This window comes from Glycine max, chromosome 20 (genome assembly GCF_000004515.6).
Source record: "Glycine max cultivar Williams 82 chromosome 20, Glycine_max_v4.0, whole genome shotgun sequence".
In the NCBI taxonomy this organism is placed as follows: domain Eukaryota; kingdom Viridiplantae; phylum Streptophyta; class Magnoliopsida; order Fabales; family Fabaceae; genus Glycine; species Glycine max.
Genome location: NC_038256.2, coordinates 826,108 through 850,628, shown reverse-complemented (window position 1 = coordinate 850,628; position 24,521 = coordinate 826,108). Strand labels below are relative to the sequence as shown.

Sequence of the window (24,521 nt, the reverse complement as noted above, 5' to 3'; positions counted from 1 at the left end):
ACTCAAAAACAACTTGAGATTATTTTTCAATTTTTCCTTCCGGACTCACAAGGAGATAAACTATATGGTCATTTGCTTTTTTTAAAGAAGCTGATTGGGGATAATTCGCAGTTCCCATTTATTTAAAGAACTAAACTGTTGTAAAAATAGAATTACAAACATTCCATGTAATGCTCCAACCATGTTGAATAAAATTCATTTGTGTAGTGTAACAAAGTTTTAAGCCCTTACTCTAATTTTCTATGCATCAGATATTAGGAATATACAACTAGAATATTTCAGAGGATGGATACAAAAATATTCAAGAAAGCCTTCATTTTGCAACCATAGCAGTGACTATAGTAAAATGCATCTGTGGAAGTACGGAAATCAAACAAGTCCTAGAAACAGGTGTAAAAGCACCATCTGGCCAGGAAAACTCCCTAAAAAAACCTTCTCCAAATCATGATCATCAATGTGGTATCATTCTTTTTCATTCATCTGAATCACTATTGAAGTTAATATCTTCAGTTTTCTCCGTATCCTGCTCCTTTGTCTCATCGCCTGCTTCAGAAAACTCTTCATCTTCTTTGATATATGGCTCAACCAATTTCCAGAACCAAGTTGAATTGCTTCCCAGAATACCAATCCAAAAAACCCTTCCTTTCCTCTTGACTTTGCAATCCATGGACATGGCTTTAAATTTTCTGACAATGTTCTCAACACCCTCACGACTTCCCTTTATTTTCAGCAAAATATCCCCTGATGAATTTCGATGGCCCCCATACATGTACCAGTATGCCAGAACACATGGTGACAACCATCTATGGACTAGTTTTGGAATTGTGGGTTCACCTTTTGACCAAAACTGATCTGCATAAAAGCCAAAATGAGAGCTTGCAATGGTGCAAAACTTATCCGGTATGTTTTCACTATTGTCACCTGGCTTACAAGTAGGATGCAGCCACTCATAAAACTGGTGATATATATGACTCTTCAGGACATAATGGCTGCCAGAATTTCTATCAAAATCAAAACGAATAATGTGATTCCTCCTTTGGTCATCAGAATCAATCTGCAAACCACCTAAAAGCAACCCAATCAAGATTTCTCTCTGCTCTTTGCTTAACTTCAGGCTTATTGGTCTTTTAACAACTTTCCTTTTCAAGCTCAGGATATAGTCAAGCTTTTCCATTAATGGGGATTTAATTTCATACTTTTTTAGACACATAAAGTCATAGACCTTCTCTGCCTTTAAGTGGTTTCCCGAAGAGAGGTATCCACTTAAGATGATGTTACATGATCGAGCATTAACACCGATAGTCGCATCACGATTCATTTGGTTAAATATATCCTCGGCCTTGTCAATATTACCTATTTTCACCAAAGAATTCAGATATATACTGTATAAAGTACAATTTGGACGACATTTCTCCAAGCACTGGTAGAATGCCTCTTCCAATTTATCATGTAATTCCAAAGTGAAGTACATGCTTAGTAAATAAACATATGATGGCGTAACAGGCTTCAGACCACTCCTGACAAAATCTTCCATGATTGATTCTGCCAATTCTGATTCTTGTGCTTTGCATAGTATCTCTATTATTTGATTATATGCGGCAACATCTGTTCTACCTAGTTTTGACTGCATTTCCCTAAATATATCCAATGACTTCATCGGCATGCCAACCTTTGAGTAGACTTCCATTTTATACACAAAAGCCAGAGCTGGGGGTTCACTTTCAAACTTGAGAAGTTTGACCCAAGTTTTTTCAGCTTCATCCACCTCCCCCTCCCTTGCACAAGCCCTCAAGATAGATAATAGTACCTCTCTGTCCTCCTCAAATCCAGCACGTAGCATTGCTTCCCTCAATTCTGCTATCCTTTCTTTATCTATGGAATCCTGATAGCTATGCAGCCAAATTAGGCCCCCATAAATTTCTTTATGCACATCAAGGCCAGTTGTAACCAAATGATGATATATAAACTCAGCTTGCTTAAGGTAATTCTTTGACAAGATCCCCGGATTGCTTACAAGAGCTTTGAAGAGGGAACTATGTAAGCTAAGACGGGGTTGGTAACCACCCAACTGAATCATACGATTGTAAATGCTGCATGCTTCATCCAAACAACCTTGAACAGGAGCACTAAGATAAGCAACAACTAATATATGGAATGTTGACTCACTAGGAACACGGCCTTGATTGATAATATCATCAAATACCTCACGGCACTTTGAAAACTTTCGCTCTTTACCCATGTAATCTGCTAGCTTGGTAGCAAGAGCAAAATCAAATCGATACCAATTTCGTTGCATCATCCATTTGTATACCTTTAGGAAGGACAAAAGTAATTAAATTTGTGAACACACCTAATGGCTCATAATGAGATTCTGTAAAATGTTATGGTTAAGTAATCAAACACAATATTTACAGCCAAATACCAATTCCAATTCCCAAGCAGTAGAAGAAACAAAGAACGAACAACCGATTCACAGGCAGGAAGACGGACTCATTCAATAAAACAACATTTCCATGACAAATAACAATATAAACTAGCAATAGGGAAGCTTTGCACCATCCATTATTCCACACCAAAATATATATTAGCCAACAAGAATAGAACAATTTTCATTTTATCAACCAAATCAATAGGATTTGATTATTTTACCACATAATCCTATTCATTAATATGATATGACAAGGTGAATTCCTATTAGATGCCTATCCACAAATGTTTCACACCGACAATGCATATAAATTAAACTCACCCATAAGTATCCTCCAGTTGAAAGCCTACGGTTCTCATCAATTCCCACAACTCAATATACAATTTCATTCCCTAAAGAGGCAACTCATGTTATTTTATTCCCTGAAAATACTAATACTATATGCAAATTGGTCCCAAAGGTGAAGCCACATTACACCTTCAAAGAACAATTTTTTTTGAAACACGCAAACTTTCAGAGACCAGAGTATAAACGCAAGTTCTTCCCTTCTCCCTTAACCATCCAACACAACTTAGATAACGCAAGTTAGCACATTATTATTCATGGTAACGAGGTGGGAAGAAGAATAGTTAGCTACCTTGAATGCGGTTTCGTTCTCGCGAACGCGGAGGCAGTGGACGAGGACATATGTGGCGTCTTCCTGCCTCATCCACTTCTTCTGCGCGTTCAGTATCCTCACCAGAGTCCCCGCCTTGTGCGCTGGCAGCTCCTTGCAGAGCCACGCCACCCTCGCCCTCCGCCACTCCTCCGGCACCGCGCTCAGCTCCAACACCTCCATCTCCACCTCCGGCCCCCTCGCCTCCGCCTCCGCCGACCGGAGAACCTCACTCTCCGGCGCCGTCACGGCGAGGCGAGGGAACTGGCGGGGGCGCGGGAAGAGAAAGGGGCGCGGCCATGGGAGGTGGGGAAGAGAGAGCGCGAGAGATCGGAAGAGGGTGAAGGTGGAGCGCATTGAGTGAAGATTATTATTAGGGTTTAAGGAAGAAGAAGAAGTGTTGATAAGATAAAATTCTTTTAAAAGTGATTATTATAAAATTCGAACTCCTCGTTGCGGAAAAGATAGATGTCAGTAAATACTTGCTTTTTGACATGTTTCTTACGATTAAGATTTAAGGAAATTAGTATTGTAGGATGTAATATATTTAAGATTTAAGCTAAATGTTTGTTTGTATGTAATTAAAATTAAAATTACGGATAAAACATAAAAATAAAAATAAAATTTAAACAAATTTTAGAATAAATAAATTTTATATAATTAAATAATTAACCCATATATTCATTAATAGTAGAGAATCCAATTCCATTAAAATAGTAAAAAGAAAAGTGCGTTACTAAAATTATGTCATTCATTACGCTTTTCTCCAAGTCTAAACACAAAGGTGTAGTTACTTACTTGAACTAAAAATACGAAAGGTGCACCTTAATTTCTCAGTTTGTGGATCACACGTTTCACTGATTCCGTGACAAATAAATAAATACTACTCTTACTCTAAACTCATCATCATCATTGGTATTGCTGAAAGCACAAAAAAGAAAGAAAATCCAAAGCAACAAATAAATAAATTAATTAAAAATTAAAAATTTGCTGCCTCATGCATCTTAGATGATCAGGTTTGGATAAAATAAAAAAGATAAACTTTGGTGTAAGAAAGACACACAGAAAGAAAGAGAGAGATAGAGAAAAAAAAGCAAAGCAAAGAAGGTTCACGTTCACGTTCTGTTCTGTTCTGGTTCACACTTTCACGAGCCTATCACCGACTCTCTGCACCTGCAACTGCAACTTCCAACTTCAACTTCAACCACTGCAAGCTTAGCTCTGAAAGAAAAGAAAAGAAAAAGAAAATATCTCCATTTGGTTTGGTTGGTGAAAGTTGAAACCTTTTCACGAGCTCAAGTTGGTAGTAACTTTTTTAACTTGGCGGTCTCTTTTTTTCTACATCGACTCTCGTTGTGTTTTGCAAAGATCTGATCTGGGTCGTGGATATTTCAATGTGAAAGTTAAGGTTTTTTTTGTTGCATAGTAATAATTGAAAGAAACAAAAAAAGGTGGGATTTTTAAAGGGGGTGGTGGAGATGGATCGTTCTGCTATGACTGTTGGGCCAGGAATGGATATGCCGATCATGCATGACAGTGACAGGTATGAGCTGGTCCGTGATATTGGGTCTGGGAATTTTGGGGTGGCAAGGCTCATGAGAGACAAGCACACTGAGGAGCTTGTTGCTGTCAAGTATATTGAGAGAGGTGATAAGGTTTGTTAATTAAGTTCAGCTTAATTTCTATGCTTTTTCCCCTTTTTTTTCCTTTTTAAGTAAATTGAGTTTTCTTTTCTTGTTCTGTTGGTTGTTGTAAAGTTTGGTTTGTGTGTGTGTGTGGGGGGGGGGGGGGGGGGGGGGGGATTTTGGCAACTGAAGTTTTTGGTGCTTTCGGTGGTGGTGTTTTTGTTTTCAGTTGGATATGGTGCTAAAAGAGGTGTTGGTGGTTAATGGGGGTGTAAATGTTGATTTCAAGTTTTGAGATGTGTTGCCCAATCTAACTGTGTATACTGTTTTGTTATTCTTGTTTTCTGGATGGAATTTGAGGCCTTTGGGGGTAATAGTGGGTGCTTATTTGAATGTGAACCTAGTTTTTGCTTTCCTCTTCTACCTATTTATTGAGCTTAATATGGTGCCCCCATGTGCCTCTTATGTGAATTGGTGGACATAATGGGAGATGCTAGAAGTCTATTTGTTTTTATACATAATGGCATATTTTGTTGGATGAGGTGGTGAAATTGAGAGTAAAAAAGCTAAAGTACGCTTGACGGGAGAACTTCTTAGTAGTATAGGAGAATTTATAACTATTGGTATAGCTGCTTTAACCCCTCAACAAGGTTGTGTTGTGTTGGTTCAATAATCACATGTACACCTCCATTCCCCCTTATGAGGAATTTTATTTCTTCTAGAGTTCATGTGAGTCAATTTCATTGGATTTTGCATGCTAAGCTGTGGGGTAGAGTTATTTGAAGTTTGGAAGGAATTGTGTTGTGTGCATATGGTTTTCCCTGCGTGATATTGAGCTCAACTGTGCTTTCTTCTTAACAGATAGATGAAAATGTACGAAGGGAAATTATAAATCACAGATCACTGAGGCATCCCAATATTGTCAGGTTCAAGGAGGTTTGTTCTCGAAACTCTGTACACATCCAATGTCTTCACCTATTTCTTCCTACCTGATGTATTTTAATTTATTCTCATTCTCTGCAAGTGTAGGTAATATTGACCCCTACACATTTGGCTATTGTGATGGAATACGCTTCTGGAGGAGAGTTATTTGAGCGGATATGCAATGCAGGACGGTTTAGTGAGGATGAGGTTCTTATCTATTCCTTTCATGCATTTTTGTTGCAGTGCTGTTGCAGTTACCGCTTACCATTTATGTCTATTATGTTTTGTTGCAGGCACGCTTCTTCTTCCAACAACTTATATCAGGGGTTAGCTACTGTCATGCAATGGTACATAAGTTCGGCATCTTTAGTCTTTACTTTTACAATAGGTATAATGAGTTGCTGACTTCAATGTTTCTATTTATCTTATTTAATAAAGCAAGTATGCCATCGTGACTTGAAGTTGGAGAACACATTGCTGGATGGTAGTCCAGCTCCTCGTTTGAAGATTTGTGATTTTGGGTATTCGAAGGTACACTTTCTTCGTACTGTTATATCTGTTGGTTGGTTCAGGCTTATAGTACCGGCATTCCAGATTGATATCACTTTTGAATTGGGCATTGTTTAGAAATTTCATTGCATTTTTATTATACTCCAAGATCAAGAATATTTCTTTATCTGTCCTTTGCCTTTGGTTGATTAATTTGTAATATCTGTGACACAATTAATTTGTAATATCTGTGACACAAATCTTGACTGTCTTACTTTTGCAGTCCTCTGTGCTACATTCACAACCTAAATCTACTGTTGGTACCCCTGCATACATTGCTCCTGAAGTTTTGCTTAAGAAGGAATATGACGGCAAGGTATTATGTAACTTCTATCCCTTGAAGAAAATTCGTTGAGCTGTATTTATTGTAGCTTATGTGGACCTTTGCTGTTTTCCTTAGAACAATTTAACTCATAGTTCATAATTATAAAATTGTGACAACGACAACCAGTTGTTAGTTGGCTTCGTGCCCCTGTAGAATCTACTAAGTTAATGTCTGGAAAGACACTATCAACATAAGCTTCAAGGTGTTTTCCTGGGAAAAACTTATAATGATATATTCTGTAATGACTGGGGGTTTAATTGGATTGTCACTTTTTTAGCTTCCCCACTTTGAAAGGCTCTTTGCTTCTCATTGCTTTTTCAATGTGTGTTTCAGCTGAGTGGTTGTGAATCTTGAGGAGAAAAAAATCGATAAATGTGTGAGTAATAGACAGTCTTGCTTGAAATACATATGATTTTCATTTACAGTTAGAAATAGGCCTGTGAGTAACTTTATGCTTTATCTCCTGCACAAGAAACTTGATATTAGATATTAATGTGAAAGCACTGATTTCAGGCTAGCTATGCTTTTTTTTTCCCTTTCTTATTTACTAATGCCTTGTATTGATGTTTCCATTCTACTATGACTCAGATTGCAGATGTGTGGTCTTGTGGGGTGACCTTATATGTCATGTTGGTGGGTGCATATCCTTTTGAGGATCCAGAGGAACCTAAAAATTTCCGGAAGACAATTCATGTAACCTACTGCACCATTTTTAGGTCAACGTAGTAATAATATTGAATTACTTAAACTGTTGGATTTTGCTTGCAGAGGATTTTGAAAGTCCAGTACTCAATTCCTGATTATGTTCATATATCTCCCGAGTGCCGTCATCTAATCTCAAGGATCTTTGTGGCAGACCCTGCACAGGTCAGCTTTTTCCTTTAATTAATCTGAAAATTATGTGCTTTATTTATACAATTGAGGCCAAAAGGAGTTCTAGCAACACACTCTAACACTTTCTAAGTTCTCACACACTGATACACTATCTACATTAGTTAAAATTTATTGGAAACTACAAAATCACGAGTGAGGTTTATTAAACAAGTGGAATTCACAAAAAAAATGTGATTTCCACTAAATTTCAACCAATAATAGTGTGTTCAAAAGAGTTTGTTAGAGTATGTTGCTGTCTTCTGGAGTCCTATTATACATAAACCTGTACTACCTTGTAAAGAGTTGAAGTGAAATGGATCTTTAATTGTTTTCGATTATGATCAATTCCAAGGCATGCTCCTCTTGTGTGTTTTTCTTTCCTAAAATATGATGGCATTACCTTTCAATTGGAGACTAATATTGTTTTAAACAGAGAATAAGTATTCCCGAGATTCGAAATCACGAGTGGTTTTTGAGGAACCTGCCGGCTGATCTTATGGTCGAGAACACAATGAACAACCAGTTTGAGGAGCCTGATCAACCAATGCAGAGCATTGAAGAAATCATGCAGATAATCAGTGAGGCTACAATTCCTGCAGCCGGAACTCAGTCTCTCAACCAGTATCTTACCGGTAGCTTGGACATTGATGATGACGACATGGATGAGGACCTAGAGACGGATCCCGACCTCGACATTGATAGCAGTGGAGAAATAGTTTATGCAATGTAAGCTGCTGGCAAACAATGCAAACTGACTTCTCTGATCAATTTATAAATAGTATAGCATGGGTTGTTCAGTGGGTTTGGAATATGTGGGAAAAAAAAGATTTCACATCTGAAGGGAAGGATTCTGTGAAAAAGTTTGTTTTTTTTTTTTATGTTGCGAGGATCATTCCTGCTTATATTTTTATGGTCCTTTCATGATTACATGCTGCTTTGTATTGATAGTTGTGGTGGTGTTATATTATGAAGTGGTTGTCTTTCCCTTTCAATCTTTTCTTTTCCTTGGAAAGTAGTACTCTGTTCTTGTCATGTGGTCATATGTTAGGTTATTTTCATTTTGAGAAATGATGCTAGATAAATATAAAAAGAGAATAAAAATAAGTAATTGATAAGATTGGTGATATGAGGTGTTAACTGTTAAATGGGTGTTGCAATGTTTAATGTGTCAACGAATCGCATTCTTTCATCTCTAGCATCATCTATTTGGTGGGGGTTGGGGTCCACTCTTAAGAAAATTGGGAGTTCAATTTATATGCGTGGTTAATAAAATATTTCTATAGACATTTAATACGAATTTACTTTATCACTATATTATATTAATGAATAGATCACATTGTAGTTATATTTTATTGAATGTTTATTTTACTGACTTAGTATCTAAGTGTAACTGAAAAAATGGTGGTTTGAATTTTGATGCATGCATGCTTAATTGGTTCGTATACAAGGATGCGTAAATAGCTTTCTTGCGTAGCGTTGCCAATAGATTGGAATCATTAAATTTAGACCTAACTTTTTGTCCTAAAAATGAAGTGCATTAATGAGTCATAATCATAGGTGATTCATGAAAACTTAAGGACTTTTTTTCTCTTAAACCTTTTCATTAGGGGAAAGAAACCTTGGTTAGTCCAAAATTCTGTCAGAGAATTATTATCGAGATAGTATTTGAACGATTTAATTTTAACTTTAACACATTAATCACTTATGTCCAATTACTTAAATATGAAAACTTAGGACTAGTTTCTTTTAAAAAAACATGGTTTATATATATTATGCATGGCGAGTTCTGGGCAATTTACATTGGGATCTCTGTTGCTTGAGGCCGTGGCTTTAGGACCTTTGTGGTTGAATCTGATTCTCTTTGTTACTATTAATATGCTCAAGCATCAGTGCATGAATTCTCACCCTTGCCATGGTATTGTGCAAATGATAAGAAAGTTTTCTACAGAAGGAGGCAACTTTACTTGGTCTCATGCTTTAAGAGAAGCGAATCAGGTTGCGGATAGATTAGGAAATTTTGCTTACTCTCTTAATATTCAGCTGAGTTGTTTGTTTGTTTGTTTTTTTTTTATGTTCCTTCTTTCATTTCGAACGCTGTTTTGGCTGTTGTTCTTGGCACCGCTTTCCCGTGGGGCTTTTAGTGTTTTCTTTTGGGTATTTTGTTATTAGTTTTTTAATGTAGAAAATAAAACAAAATAAGACAGTATGCTTATATTTGTCAGTAAAAGTAAAAAGTTGAAAATAAAATATTTTTTCAACCAAGCTTCTCCTGTTGTCATCTGCAATCCATTAACCAAAAAGGTTTTATACATTTTTGAAAGCTTGTGTTTTCGGCGTATAAAGGTAGACAGCATCTGCATTTTTACTTGTATTGGCATTTCTCTTTGGCTGGAATAAATAGGTGTGAAGTGAAGAATATTTATTACTGAGAAACTTAAGTGTTCATTATAGTGGAATCTTCTTTCCTAATAATTTTTTTTTCTATAAGGCTGTATCTTAGTTAAATGATCAAAGTTTAATTCTACTCGAACTAATCTAATGTTGGTAATAACGTCCTTTTGGCTTGCATGCTTGTTTATATAGGGGGAAACTATCTAAAATGAAACTTAATCTTATTAGGGAGGTATTTTCAGCAAAATCCAAACTCATTTCTACTTTATCTTATTGCTTATGTTCAAGGGCACACCACTGGATTCTATACTCATATTTTAAAATGCATTGCTTCAAAGTTCAAAGGTTGAGAAAATATCATAAGCTTATAAAAAGAGTTTCAAACAAGCACTATCAATGTAAGATTTTATATTATCAATCAATCATAAATAATTTTTATTATGATTTTTAAAATAATATTTATTATAAAAATCAATAAATTTATCGTATGTGACAATTTACAATTAAATAATACTATGAAATAATAAAATATACAACAAAATAACAAACTAAAATGTAAGTAAAAAAAGGACCCCAACAGTTGCTTTTCGCCTGCAGGGTTGATGCTTGATTGTCAACTGCCAATTGCGAGAAGGTTGGAAATTGAAACAAAGAAACAAACGTCAAAGTAGTAGTAACCGGCAATGACAAAAATAGATAGAGACAACAACTTGGGTAATATTTGGTGCATGTTCAAATTAGTTCATTGCATTTACAATGAAAACCTACCAAAATGTAATTGATAAAATGTCTTGGTGCATGTTTAGTTTAGTTTATTCTTAAGATATATTCATTTTCTTTAATCTTTTTGCAACAACTTACAAAAAAGTTGATTATTTTTTAAAATAATCTTTTATTAAGCATGCACTTAGTTATGTTTTTCCCTTTAACAAATCGTTATATTTTAAAATAAACAGTAAGCTCATTTAAACGTACAACTAATAAACAAATCCATGATATAATTACAAAAACGTGCCCTGTGTCTGTCCCCCACCCTCACCTAATTTCTGTAAGATTTTTATTACACAAGTATAGATCGCGACAGATTGAAATGATGCAAAGGAAGGTTACGTGCAAATATAAAACAGCTAATTTGACAAACTTTACCCGTGTATAATTTCGATCAGTGGTGACAATTCATCTGTAATTTTATTTTCATTTGAACAAGCTTATTTATCCCTCAATTTTCTGATAGAGTTTTAAAAAAAAGGCTTATTTTATTTATCACTACCTTTTGTTTACTGAAATGCACTCTAACACACTCTATTATTCATTAAAATTTATTAAAAAATATAAATAATATAAGATGAAACTCAGAAAGTTTTATAACTTTCATTAAATTTTAGCCAATACTAAAATTTATTATTAAAAAATGTTATTAACATCTCTATTATCAGCCGCGTAAGGTAAACTAAATTGATGCTTAAAAGAGCATGTTAGTATTTCATGGCTGAAAGATCTCACTAGGACATTTTACACATTATTCTTTAGTTACACATTCTTCAACACACTCATTTCAATACATTATTATCGGTTAAAATTGATTAGAAACTACAAAATTATGAATATAACTTATTATGTAAGAGTAAAAAATTTCGTATATGATCCACATCACAATGAGCAGAAAAGAAGAGAACAACAAATCATACCGACTACTTCACCATAGATTTATGCTATACATAAAATTTAATGGTGAAATGATGCTCTAAAGGTTCTGGACCAACATTTTATGTCACTCCAAACAGAAAGTCGAACATGATATAATATAAGATGAAATTTTTCTCTTGTACAACAAGCAAAGTCACCATTGACATCTATTTCTCGATACTTTATCTACCCCCACCATTCATCACAACCACATATTCGCAAGACAAACTATTTTCTCAACAAAGTGAAATCCAAATTCAATCAAAATCTCAACGGGTTGCTTAACTCCATTAAAATCTTCACGAGTAAAAACTTGGTCTCCTGTATCAGAGTAAACATAGTCAATGATTCACCAACAACATTTTAATACAAAACATTATTGAATAAACAACTGAAGCCAACTTATACATGGTATTGACAAGTACACCTATATTACATTGCAGGATTAAAACAAGCAAACTTCAATATATTGGTTAATTATTACTAGAACCATTATTATACAAAACATTTTCACCAGGCCTAATTTACTAAACAATCTTTTAATAATAGCATGTTCCGGCTTAAAACTAAAAAATAAATGCAATAAACAAAACCCCCCAAAAACTATATTTGATAAATGCAAATTGACTAGGTACCTATAGTTTATCTAAAATCTTTCAAAAATATCATTATAGTTTTAGCAAAACTTAATATTTACTGATGAGTGGAGACTTATTTGAAAATATTGGACAGCATACGGGCCCAATTACAAAATTTTAAATTATAAGAACCAATTTAAAAAGAAGATATAAGGTGGGCTGGATGGTTAAGGGAGAAGGAAAGAGGAAAAATGTTGCGGGTTTGATCCCCTCTGCTAACAAAACTAACATTTGCTGATAAAAAAATTTAAAAAAATCAGTGAAACTATAGGGACTTGCAAATGATTTAACCAAGGCTTGAGCTTGATGATAAAACTAAATTTTGGTTGGACTCAAGCATTTCCGCTTTGTTAAACTCCCACAATATATAACATTTACTCATAAAACAGGAGAACACATTATAGCCTCCTGCAAATTCCAAAGAATCACATGTATTGGATTTAGGATAATAAATTGTAGAATGAGTTAATAATAGTACTTACAACTGAAACTGACTTTGCAGGCAACAAGTATCATAACTCAGTGAGTTAACTAACTAGAACCCAACATCTTCAATGCTTTAGGTCTTCTATACCACAATATTGCAAACAATAGAGTCCTCAACAGAACCCCATTTGCAAAATGAGGAATTATTATACGTACCCAGTAAGGGTAATATGGTCCAGGCAATTTGATCAATGTGAAGAAAATTGCAATGGCAATTAAATGCCATGGAACTTCTGAATCCTGAAAACAAGACCAGTCATAAGCTATGGTACAAAGGTGAAATTAAACAAGACATAAGCTACACTACACAGTAAATGGGGAGGGGGGCAGCACCAGATTGAGTTTCTCATATCTTTTTCTATTATAACAAATAAAAATGATCTCAAAATATATTAATATTGTTAGGGACCAAAAAACAGAGAAGGAAAAGTATACATAAATCTGGGAATGTTTGTATTATTTGCTAACAGAAAAAGGAAACATACAGAAGGAGTATAATCCTACTGCCACAGAGCTAGGCTCCTACAGAGAGGCTACTGCCCTCCGTCCATCACACAATTCACAAATCAAAAACGTGAACCCTCTCTCTCTCCTAATCATTCCCTATATATTCCCAAATCCCTTTCTCACACCAATTCTGTTACAGCCTTTGCCACCTCACCCTTACTATTCTCACCCCTCTTTCTCCTCACATACACTCTCCAAACCTTGGGCCTCCCTTCTAAGTCCAAACTCTTATCCCTGGTCCTATCAAATATCAGCATAAGTTCCTAACAGACCTGCCCCAGGAAAACAAGGCAAGTATCTAGTTTTGAAATATATCATCAAATTCATCCTGAATTCTTAATACAAGCTGGATGCCTAAATTGGAATTTGGAAATAAATGAACATCTAAGGTAGTCATTGTATTGTTAATCACTGTCAAATATCCGCAAAGAAAACTCATCAAGTGGAGTGAGATTAACTGATTCAAAAGGAACATACCCCAATTGTTAGCAACTCATGATATGGAGGCAATGTGACTGTTTAAATCTTCTACTAAATGAGTAAAAGACATAATGCTACATTCAACAAAATGAGCTTAAGCATCACAACTGTTTCGTTCTGAATGTGGGAAAGTAATTTTAGAAAAAACAACAGCTTAATGCTACATTCGACAAATGTCTCTGATATCTAAAATATAAAATGGTGCCCAACCAATGATCTTACCCTTAGACGTGGAGATAACTGAAGGGCAGTCTCTTTAAGGATCCCAGCCACAGCAACTCCAAAGAGAACCGGAAGAGGAACAAAGACTAGCTTCCTTTCATGTGCACAGTACGACATTTCACTGAGGGAGGTAACTGCGAATACAGGTACAGCTAGGTATTTGACAACAACCAAAATAAGATCAAGAATAAGTTGAATGAAGTTGTCTAAAGCCTTGTTATGCGGGAATTTCTTCACCGGCTCAGGAGAACTGTCCCAAAGCTTTTGCACTTTGTCTATTAATTGGTCCAGCTTCATTTTCCCATGATCATCTGATTGCTGTGCTGACATATTCATAGAACAGAAGATATTGGCCCCTCTCTTCTGGGATGCACAAAATGGTTTAACACTCAAGCAGCAACTGTGCTTCTCAAAAAAACATGATGTACCCTGTGCAACAAGAAAAAGGGGGAACTTTACCTTATGAAGCCAGTAACCAGACCTTAGAAAAACACTTTTTTAACCAAATGTAGAGGTAGACAAGATTCAAAAGAGTTCTAATAGGCATACACTGTTAATATAAGTTTTTATGCTATCAAACAATAAGAAATCATCCTTTGAATGACTTTTAAGGTGGTTATTATAAAAGTCAATGAACTTATTATACACGATGATCTGTGATTGGATGACACTGTAAAAGACATTTACCGTGAGTACATGTATTATTTAGGGTCTTTTTGGAAGAGCTTATTTACAACTTATTTGAACTTATCTTATGGTATTTGTAAAAAGCTTATGATATTTTCATAAGTTATTTTCAAAAAGCTTTCTAGGATAGCTTATGAAACTTATATGAAAAAGTTTAATCTAATTTTCTAGTTAAATTGTAGAAACAACTTATACACACATGGTTATACTAAGAGATTCAAAAACTCCACAACATATCATAACCGGCAATGTTCAGATTGAGTAATGCGTTATATACAAATTTCCTGACCCTGAAACATAAATAATATAATAAATGAAAAAAATACATGCTGCATTTCACATTTGCCTACTAGGAGAAAGCAAGAATATTGTAAGAGAAAACGTTGAAAAGGGTACCTTGAATCCGAGAAAGGGAGGTTGGGTTGTGAATGTGTTGTTGAGGGTCAAGAGTTGGAAACGAGAAAAAGTAGTAGCAGCAGATAGAAGGTGAGACATGTTTAAAGATAAAAACTTGAAACCAAATTGGAACACCCTTTTGAAAGGGGATTGCAATTTAACAAGTGGGTTTTGCAGAGGTGCCAACGGAACGGAGTAATCATACAGCGTAGTGTACTAGGTCTGTTTCAGGACGAACGATGCGAAAGTAATAACAGCCATTGGATATACTATTACTTTAATCAAAGGTTAAGATTTTTTCATTTTTTTTCTTCTTCTTTTTCCCTCCTTTTCTCAGTTGTTCGATGGAGATTGAAAGGATAAAATTGTAAATGAGAAAAAAAAGAAGAAAAAGTAGTTGAGATTATAATATATATATATATATATATAGCATAATTGTATTAAGGAAATTTATTGCACACCTCATTGTAAATTATATTATTAGTATAATCTACATATTTTATTTAGTATTGTGAGAATTCCCAATATTTGTAATAAGACTCTTGACTGGGTTTTTTCATATTGATAATTATTAGGTGTGAAGATGTAAACTTTTAAAATTATTAGATAAATGCTAAAATAGTTTACAAACAATCATAATAAAGTAGAGTATGTCAGTATGTGTACTCCAAAACTCAAGTGAAGCATCCTGTAATAATTTATTCTTAATAATGAAACATATAATTATAATTATACAAGACAAGGTAAAGAATACATGCAAATCAAGAAATTCAAGATATTGGAGCTCCTCACACACCACGTGGAAAACTTAACCTTTGGCTTAAGGCGAGGTATATAAGAAAACCTAGCAACTAAAGGTGCACGGTCTCTAATTTTAACTTCACCATCTTTAAGAAATATTGACTTAGAGGTTTAGAATCCTTGCATATGGACAAACTGGAGTTTAGCTCGCAAACATTCATTAGAAATTTGAGATTTCACCCTAAATATTTTTCCTTTTGGATCGGTACTGTATAATCTCTGAACACATAATGGTGGGCATTTAAACTAGCATCCAAATCTATAGTGTGCTTTGCAAGAACAATTTTATCTCATCTACATAAATCTCACTAGCTGTACGAATAAAATTGTTGTATCATGACTCTTGTCACCTGACATGAATCAGTTAGTTTTAAATTATGATAACTTGACTATCTAGATAGTTTTATATTCGGTGTTCCTTCGCTTGTTGAAAAGTTGAAGATGCGTACCATATGTTAATAGAATTTAAAATTTAGCGTACGCTTGGATTATTTCCAGTCTTTTACTAAAGTGGGTTGGTTTAGATAAAATGCCCTGTTTGGGCAATATCATGAGAGTGATATATCTTTTGCCACAAGTATTCAAATTAGATTATTTTTTATTGTTAAATATTTTATGATATCCAACCTTGGAAAACTACATGCCACCACCTTCGAGACTTATTCTAACATTACAGATAAAAAAAAAAAAAAAAAAAACAGAAATTGCTTTAATATCCCTGCCAATGTCATAACCAATTCCCTTCTAAATTCTTGAAGAATCTCACATTACAATCTAGAGAATGAAAATACATAACTTGAAAATATTTCCTCTGCTCCATCAAGTATTTTGGTGGAACTGTGGCTTCAGATTTGGAGCTCTAGTTGGACAAGACAACTACTCTAAGGAAAAAGAGGCAGGTAATGAAGTCCCAAATTTTCTGGAAATCCCATTAACAAATTAAGGTTTTGTAAAGCTTGACCTGAAGCTCCCTTCACTAAATTATCAATCTGCAACAACACATCAACATACTTAGAGTCATGTCAACAATAATATCATAATATCATTAAATACACAATTTCAGCTGGATATATAGGAGAAAAAAAATTAAAACATACAACAGATATAATGATTGCTCTTCCAGGAATTCGGTCTGGAAAAACATTGATTAAACAGTAATTAGTCCCTTTAACGCTGTGAGTTCGAGGAATGGCTCCATTTTCCAACACAACAACAAATTCTTCGTCCTGAAATCACCAGAAAGAAAAGAGAAATTAATAAAGGGTCAAACCAAGAAATTCAAACATGAACCCAAAAGTATACTAATAAAGCAATAAACCATGAATCAAGATAGCACATTCCACAGCCCCGTGAAACAGGCAGGATAAATCCTTGGTTAAAGAGAATTCTGAGATCTCAAACAATATGATGCGGAGAGTTGGATGACCAAAAAAATTCTCCTCAACAATGAAGGACAACCATTAAGTATCATTTTCAACCTGCATTCTTTGTATTTGTCGGCATATATGCAATCATACATTACATTTTTGAAAACTAGTGGTAGGTGACAAGTAGTGAAATAAAAAGATAAACCTCATATGAGAGCTTCAGTTGCTGGTACAGGTCCTCAATTCTCACTCCTGGAGCCATTTCCACATAAATAGTTGATTGCATACCACGGCTCTTATAAATGGCAAAGAAGCATTTGTTAATTTACTTGACAAACAAGAAGAAAAGAATACAGAAGATAGAACATTAGAACTGTCGGTGCTACTCTTACCATTGGAATTAGGTGTGGTGTAAAACTAACAGTTACTTTTGAACCTGAAGCATCAGCAAGTCCCTGTTCAATTTCAGGAACTGCATACAACAAAAATAAGGTAATTAGATCTATTCAAATTCAGATGCCAATATGTCCCCAATAGCTAAAATCAAATCATTGGCAATATATAACAAATAGGATAAGAGCTTGATGGTAAAATGCTCAATCCAATGTTGTTCAATTGGGAAAGGGATCACCAAAAAAGAGGTCAGCAATGTAAGTTAATGAAGAGACGCACAACACAATCACAGTCCATGATCAAGTTGCAGTTAAATTATGGAGCCCCGGCAGAAATCACTCAGCCCTTCTTGACACTAGTGTAATAAAAGGTGGGGGCTCCTACGGCTCTACCAATTTAAATATCAGAAAACTTGTGTAACAAGTATTATTGGTTCTGCCTCAAGTGGTTATTGTATGATCACACAGCTCTTACAATAAAACTAATCCCTCGACACTTCATCATTAGTTAGGCTGAAAAACTAATATTATAAGGGATATAAGTGAAAATAAATAATTAAATCGACTATTATAATATTACTTTCACTTATATCATTTTAGTTTATTCCAAAATATCACAAAAGTATAAACAGGAAGATAAAATATGTTATGTGCATTAGTTAGGCTGAAGTTGTAAGATTCGAAATACATAAATCCAATAAGAAGAAAATTAGACTTACCATGGCGATGCCGGGTAACACCATAAGAATTGAGACCTTCAGTTACTTCAGTGAACAATAAATTTTCTTTGGCACTGCGTCCTGCAACAAGAACCAAGTAACAGAACCACATGGAAAGCTTGAGCTGAGAATGTTTTGTGAAATACATGCAATAAAATACAAAAGATGTGCATCAAAATTCTAACCTGCTCCACTCACACCAGATTTAGCATCAATGATAATATTTTTAAGCTCAATAAGACTAGCCTGCAAAACTAAGAAAACTCAGAAAGAAGAAACTTAAAGGGGATTTGAAACACTTCAAGCATCATAAAATCAATAAATACAGAAAAATCAGTTTTTAAAATAAGCATAAAGCTGAGCCTAAGTCCTTGGACAATGCTTCCATCCTTGAAAACAACTCTTGATCTAGCATCTTGAGTACTTAAGTCAAGGTAGACAGACTCGATAAATAAGTTTAGTACAGGTACACATCCAAAAGCCAAATTCATATGTTATCCAGAATCCTGGATATTTTTCACCAATTCACTAGATAGATGTAAATGCATAGCATGATAGCAGTAATATCACTATTGCCATGTAATGCCTTTTAATGCAAACTAAATGGACAACAACATAAATTCAATACTCCTCCCTTTTGTGCTATAAATGTTATTGAATAAATGCAAAATATGCATAGTTATTTTTTATTGATAAAACAAGAAATTTGTTTAGAGAAAATGATAGAAGTATAAAAGGTTGGAGGATAAGAAATCAAATCATCATCAAGGAAAAACAAAAGGAGAATAAACAAGACAAAAAAAGGGTGATCTAAAAACTAGTCATTGCAGGAGAGCTATCAGTTTCTTCACATCTCTGAAACACTGATTCCCTTAAACAGGCCGTGAACTGAACATCGGAGAAATCTGGTTAAAGTGAAAAGTACATCAAGCTTAACAGCCTAGACCATAAATTTGAAGCCAATGCAAAGCCAAAGCTAGTAGATACAAGTTACAGTCACAGAACAGAAGCATTAGAAATTTAGAACACAATTTTATATTAATTTTAGCATTTTAATCACATGCCATTTTCTTAAAAGGAAAATTCACTTATTTTACATATGCATTGTGTAGTGCAAAGTAAGCATGCTGACCTTTATCAATGGGACAAGAGGAAGTTGAACAGAAGTTGGATAACAACCAGGATTAGCAACTAGACGAGCATTCTGTATTTCCTCCCTTAAAACCTCTGTCAATCCGTATATAGCTTCTTTCTGGATACAGATAACTAGATTAACTCAGCATTAAAAACAAAATTATACAACAAGAAAGGTGGTTTCAACTTGAGATTCAAGATTCTCATATATGAACAGAAACAAAAGCTGATAAGTCAAATTCATAAATAGTGATTGCATTGTGCTTCATCAGTCTATAATATAAGTTGATAACGTGCTATACTGATTTAAGGTGGACCTAGATAAATTAGACCCTTGTGTAATTGAAGAGGACAAGAGTCCCACCTGTAAATCTGGTGCTCTATGCGGCTGACCATACCATTCTTCATACTCAGAAAGATCTTTTAGACGAAAATCCTACAAAATCCCTCATTTACAATTCTGATATGAAGCAAAACTTTGTTCATACTGTATAATGATTTGCTTTTGAAAAAAAAATTAAAAGAGACAAAAGTTATTTAAAACATACTGCAGAAAGATCAACAATCTTCAGGTGCTTTGGTAGGCCTTTAATAATTTCCTGGAAACAAGACGAAAATCTAAGGAATAGTCTTAACTTTTAAGCATTGATATTTGATATACTTTATCAAGCACTCTCTTGGCAAACTCGGGTAAATACAAAACTCAAAAGACATAAGAAAGAACCTGAGTAGTTCCATGAGGCAAACAACAGAATACAGCATCCACATCAGAAAAGTTTGCATCCTTTATTGAAATCAAATCTGGCAAGTCCTGCAAACATGGGTTAAGTTCAAATTATGTAATTTACATAACAGTGCATCAACATGCATAATTCATAATCACGCCATGAGGATTGCTCAAGAAAATGATGACTGAGAATATCAACAACCTCTATGATCATCATAGAAAAGGTTCGCAAATTTCACTTAGAAGAAGCAAAACAGATAGGTGATAGCACACCATACCCTCAATAAAATAAAATAAAAAAACTAACTAAAAATGAATGAAAATATCTTTTACAATACACATCATATCTAAAACCAGCCATACCCAAGTGCTCAAATGTGGGAACACAGAAGAGATTGGCTGCCCAGCTTTCCTATCCGCAGTCATCAGTGCAATCCCAAACTGTGGATGATTTGCCAAGAGTCGCAGAACCTAACCCAAAAAGTATCACAATCTCACAACACAGTAGCACCAGATAAAAAAAGACAGTGACTTCAACTTGCTTGGGTAAGTACATGGAAATTGGCAATGCAAACAATTTGGAACAAAAGTCACTTCACGGTTTACACTTGAGTTGTAAACACCAAAAGCACAAGCAAAAATCAAGAAATTAAATATAACCAAAGTTTTAAATTGCGATCTCAGTCACGGTTTCATCGCAATACTTGAAATTGTGGGAAATTGTAGACAAATGTGATCAACGCAGCCACAATTAAGGTCGTAGAGATCCAGAAACATTGACATTTGGGCCGAAATTATCCTTGATTATAACTCATTCTCACTGTAAACCATAACTAGGGTTGAAAATGAATTTTACTCGGTCCTCTCTACTAATTCTCCATCTTCCAACCATTCTGCATGCCAAACCAAGAAAGCACACTTAGAACCATTATGTGCCATGTAACTTACCTCAGAACCAGTGTAGCCACTAGCTCCAACAACACCAACACGAACCGCATTTTGCGAAGAAGATGGGTTCCCACTCTGGCTGGAACACTTTACAAGTAGCTTCCCATGTGGTTGTTTTCTCACCTTTCCAAACCCCTGAAAAATACCAACAACAACACCAACATAAAACTCATTTATCCACAAAAGAAGAATAAGAAAAAAGTGACAGAATCAAAACAAAATCGTGCCCCGCATACTAATAATTACTAACGAAACATTGTGTGGCAACATTTTACAAAACAAATTTTTTTTTTTAAAAAAAAAAAAAGAGTACCTTGGGGTTTTTCCAAGTGTGAAAATGGATGGAACTGAAAGAGATGGCGCTCATTTTGTGTTGTTGCTAAGAAGCTTAACGAGATTGGGATCAGAAAATTAAGTGTTAACAAAGTGTGAAAATGGGAAGAAGCATTGCATGAAGATTCCACGATTCTTCTGATGACGGAACTGATTCTTTCTTCTTCTTCTTCGGATACTTCTATTCGGGTCGGGTTTTACTTTTTAAAGCTCGTTTAATAATTATAATTAAATTTTCAAACTTTTTCTTTTCTTTCTTCTTTTTATTAGTATTAAATTTTTAACTTCTCCCTCCTCTCTCTCTCTCCCCCCTCTTAATATAAATGTGAATGCATCATAAAAATTATAAATTATTATAAAAATAAATGTTTTCTTTCGATTTCTAGTTTTTTTTTATAATTTCATTTGCTTATTAAAGAAAGTAAATCAAATTAATTAAAAAGAAGTTGAATATGAAAATAAACGCAACTGTTTTGTGACAGCAAAATAAACATAACTCTAAACAGTTCCTTTTTATAACTTTAATTCACTAAGTTTTTTATTATATTATTTTCTGCACTCAAATAATTGTTGTCAAAACATTTTTAATTAACGATTGACATATTTCTATTATATTTTTTTATGGAGAGATATATTTCCATTACAATTCCCCTATCTTGAATATTATATATATATATATATATATATATATATATATATATATATATATCAAATAAAAATTAGAACAAAATAGCGCTCCAATTCACGTGATTTTCCTTTATAAAAATTGTTGATTTTTCAAATTCCTTTAAGTTAAACAATTATTATTATTATTATTATTATTATGCCTTTTCAAATTCCTTTATAGTTTTGAATCAATTTTCTCAACAATTGATTAACTTAGATTTCACGCTTTTTTTTTTAGCATTTAGATTTACTTTAGAGATAGAGGAAAGATAAATTAAAATTTTAATGATGATAAAAGAGAAGAGAAAGTTAAAAAATTTGATGCAGCTAATATAGGAGAGAGAAAAAAAATTGTATTTAATTATAATTATTATAATGTCGTTAAATTAGATTGTGAACATCCTTTCTACTTTTTTTTGCCATTTTTTATTATTATTTCTTTAATTTGTACTCACTACACTACAATTTCCCATCGCTTCCAAATCGAATTTGATGGCGTTGCATACCAAAGATGGTTGATGTGTTCTGTTTCTTGGAGAACTTTCCAAATTGTGTTTGAATCTCACTTTTGCTCATTGACTTTCCAAATAAATTGTGCCTCTTGTAAAAATGGATTTTTTGTAAAAAAAAATTACTAACCAAATAGCACAATCCTACTCTTTCCACTTTTCAAGAAGAATTTATTGCAGTTGCACCTCTTATTCAAAATCAGAGGAGAACTCGCTTTCTGGAATTAAATTTAATAATAAAAAAATAAAAAAAGTTAACTCATAAGTTTAAATTTAATTGAATCCTAAAAATTAACTCAAAAGTAAAAGTTGCTCTTCACTTATATATTTTAATTTTATTTTATTTTTTGGCTAAGTGGGTTAAGTTTTTCCCAACATTATGCGAAATTGGGAGATTAAAGAGTTGCATTATGGATGGCCCGTTTATAAGTTGATAATCGCAGTCAATTTATTTGTTCACTGTGGGAAATAGTCTTTCATTATAATATATCCGCGCGTGGCACATGTCAATTTTAAATATTATAGTCTTTCATCAGACACACAGAGAACGATATCCATAATAAATATATTAACTTTCTCTCAATTAAATATGTTAATGAATCTTTATGTGATATATATTTAAGATTTTTTTAATTTACAAGTAATAGTAAAAAAACACTTAATTATATGCTACGTAGAGATTGATTGGAGCTATGATAGATATGGACCATGTAATAATAATTTTTCTTTATAGTGTATCAAAAGTCATTCAGCTGTTAGTTCAGAAAACAATTGTACCAAAACCTTTAAGTTTCTGAAGCTACCATAAAACCCATCATGTTACAATTAGGCATATATAGATCATGAGAATGAATATATATAGTTGAAGTAGTAGTACCTGAACTCAGGTGGTTATTGAGGCCACTGGTTATACTATTGAGTGAGTTCTTTATGATCATCATTAGGGCCAAGTGAAGCTAGCATCAAGGTAGGTTCCTCCACGGTGTAATCAAACACCTCTTTCCAGTCCCTAACATTTTTTGTGTGGTCTGAGTCATAGTACCCCATCACCTGCACACCATCATTATCCCTTCTCACCTTACTCTTCTCCTCCTTCCTCTGCCCAAAGAACTTCCTTTCAGCTGCTTCAATCTTCTCCCTGCTCTATAGGGGCTCCATGGTTTATCACTTGGAAGAACCCCCACTCTTTGCATGCATTGCCTATTTCCTTCACAAGCTCTTCAAGGGAAGAACTGTTTAATAAAGGGTAGAGGTCTATCACAGGAATGCCCTAAGCTTCAATGATGGAGAGCTTTGGCCTGTGCTTTTGTGATTGAATGAAAGTTGGATCTATCTCTACCATGGTTTTTTGGCTGTTTGTTATAAGAAGCAAAATATGTTATTGTAATATATAGAATGGTATGGATGTATGGGCATATATATCATATTGGTGTTGGTGTTCAACTATATACACACATTGACATTAGGCACATGTTTTTGTTGGTATTTGGTGAATGAGATTACCAGTATAACATAATCAATTAACAAGGTTAAACATTGGTAGAATAATAGGGTTGAATGAAATAAATAAATTAACTGTCTAAAATTTTTCTTTATGAAACTATCTATTTTTTTAATATAGTTTTTGATTGGTAATTTCAGTTTTGTAGCGGTTTTAAAGAATTTTGATGAAACAATATTAACTGATTAACAAAGTTTTTGTATAAAATTGAAATATTTGGCTTGGAGCTAGTTTGTGTTGACCGAGCTTAGTTGTAAGTGAAACAGTTATATATTTTAATTTTACATGGATTCAAACATATTAAAAATTTTATAAGAAACAACGAACATTTTTTATAGCCAATATTATATAAAATCGCTAAAAGAAATGAGTTTTTTTGTTGGTGAAATTATATAAAATCACTTTGGTACATCGACTCCTGCGACGGCTACTGGAGCAACGGGATTTTTCTGCCGCATCTATACTCTACTGGAACAATGGCTACTAGTCACTAACTTTATGAAAAAGAGGATTTAATCAAACTAATTCATTAGTAAACAAATACACCTCTGT

The 24,521-nt window shown here is 34.0% G+C and overlaps 4 protein-coding genes across 7 annotated transcripts; 1 reads left to right on the top strand and 3 right to left on the bottom strand.

The window, feature by feature from the left end:
- Positions 1-171: 171 nt before the first annotated feature.
- On the bottom strand, positions 172-3,601 carry LOC100807730 (pentatricopeptide repeat-containing protein At2g15820, chloroplastic). Its single transcript, XM_003556585.5, has 2 exons — positions 3,066-3,601; positions 172-2,311 (listed from the first exon to the last, which is right to left on the bottom strand). The coding sequence occupies exons 1-2, from the start codon at positions 3,438-3,440 to the stop codon at positions 473-475; spliced, it is 2,214 nt and encodes a 737-aa protein (XP_003556633.1). The 5' UTR covers positions 3,441-3,601; the 3' UTR covers positions 172-472.
- A 392-nt stretch (positions 3,602-3,993) lies between these two features.
- Positions 3,994-8,371, top strand: LOC100804702 (serine/threonine-protein kinase SRK2E). 3 transcript variants are annotated; one of them, XM_041013111.1, is made up of 10 exons: positions 3,996-4,386; positions 4,510-4,738; positions 5,570-5,644; positions 5,738-5,839; positions 5,926-5,979; positions 6,071-6,163; positions 6,405-6,497; positions 7,095-7,199; positions 7,275-7,373; positions 7,813-8,371. In XM_041013111.1, exons 2-10 carry the CDS (start codon positions 4,562-4,564, stop codon positions 8,107-8,109), a joined length of 1,095 nt encoding a protein of 364 aa, XP_040869045.1. In that variant the 5' UTR covers positions 3,996-4,386; positions 4,510-4,561; the 3' UTR covers positions 8,110-8,371. The 3 variants fall into 3 exon arrangements, with proteins under 3 accessions (XP_003555707.1, XP_040869045.1, XP_014628196.1); XM_003555659.4 differs by having other exon boundaries at positions 3,994-4,738; XM_014772710.3 differs by lacking the exons at positions 3,996-4,386; positions 4,510-4,738 and adding an exon at positions 5,055-5,437.
- Positions 8,372-11,443: 3,072 nt separating this feature from the next.
- LOC100803646 (DPG1-like protein) lies at positions 11,444-15,110 on the bottom strand. Its single transcript, NM_001362096.2, has 4 exons — positions 14,873-15,110; positions 13,790-14,218; positions 12,577-12,820; positions 11,444-11,777 (listed from the first exon to the last, which is right to left on the bottom strand). Exons 1-3 carry the CDS (start codon positions 14,969-14,971, stop codon positions 12,626-12,628), a joined length of 723 nt encoding a protein of 240 aa, NP_001349025.1. The 5' UTR covers positions 14,972-15,110; the 3' UTR covers positions 11,444-11,777; positions 12,577-12,625.
- Positions 15,111-16,242: 1,132 nt separating this feature from the next.
- LOC100801527 (probable N-acetyl-gamma-glutamyl-phosphate reductase, chloroplastic) lies at positions 16,243-23,932 on the bottom strand. Of its 2 annotated transcripts, none has more exons than XM_041013110.1 (13): positions 23,346-23,932; positions 20,961-21,095; positions 20,376-20,483; positions 20,010-20,096; positions 19,834-19,884; positions 19,650-19,721; positions 19,284-19,403; positions 18,337-18,397; positions 18,152-18,232; positions 17,433-17,512; positions 17,246-17,335; positions 16,771-16,899; positions 16,243-16,662 (listed from the first exon to the last, which is right to left on the bottom strand). In XM_041013110.1, the coding sequence occupies exons 3-13, from the start codon at positions 20,436-20,438 to the stop codon at positions 16,555-16,557; spliced, it is 942 nt and encodes a 313-aa protein (XP_040869044.1). In that variant the 5' UTR covers positions 20,439-20,483; positions 20,961-21,095; positions 23,346-23,932; the 3' UTR covers positions 16,243-16,554. The 2 variants fall into 2 exon arrangements, with proteins under 2 accessions (XP_040869044.1, XP_003555702.1); XM_003555654.4 differs by lacking the exon at positions 23,346-23,932 and adding an exon at positions 21,274-21,526.
- Between the last annotated feature and the right edge of the window lie 589 nt (positions 23,933-24,521).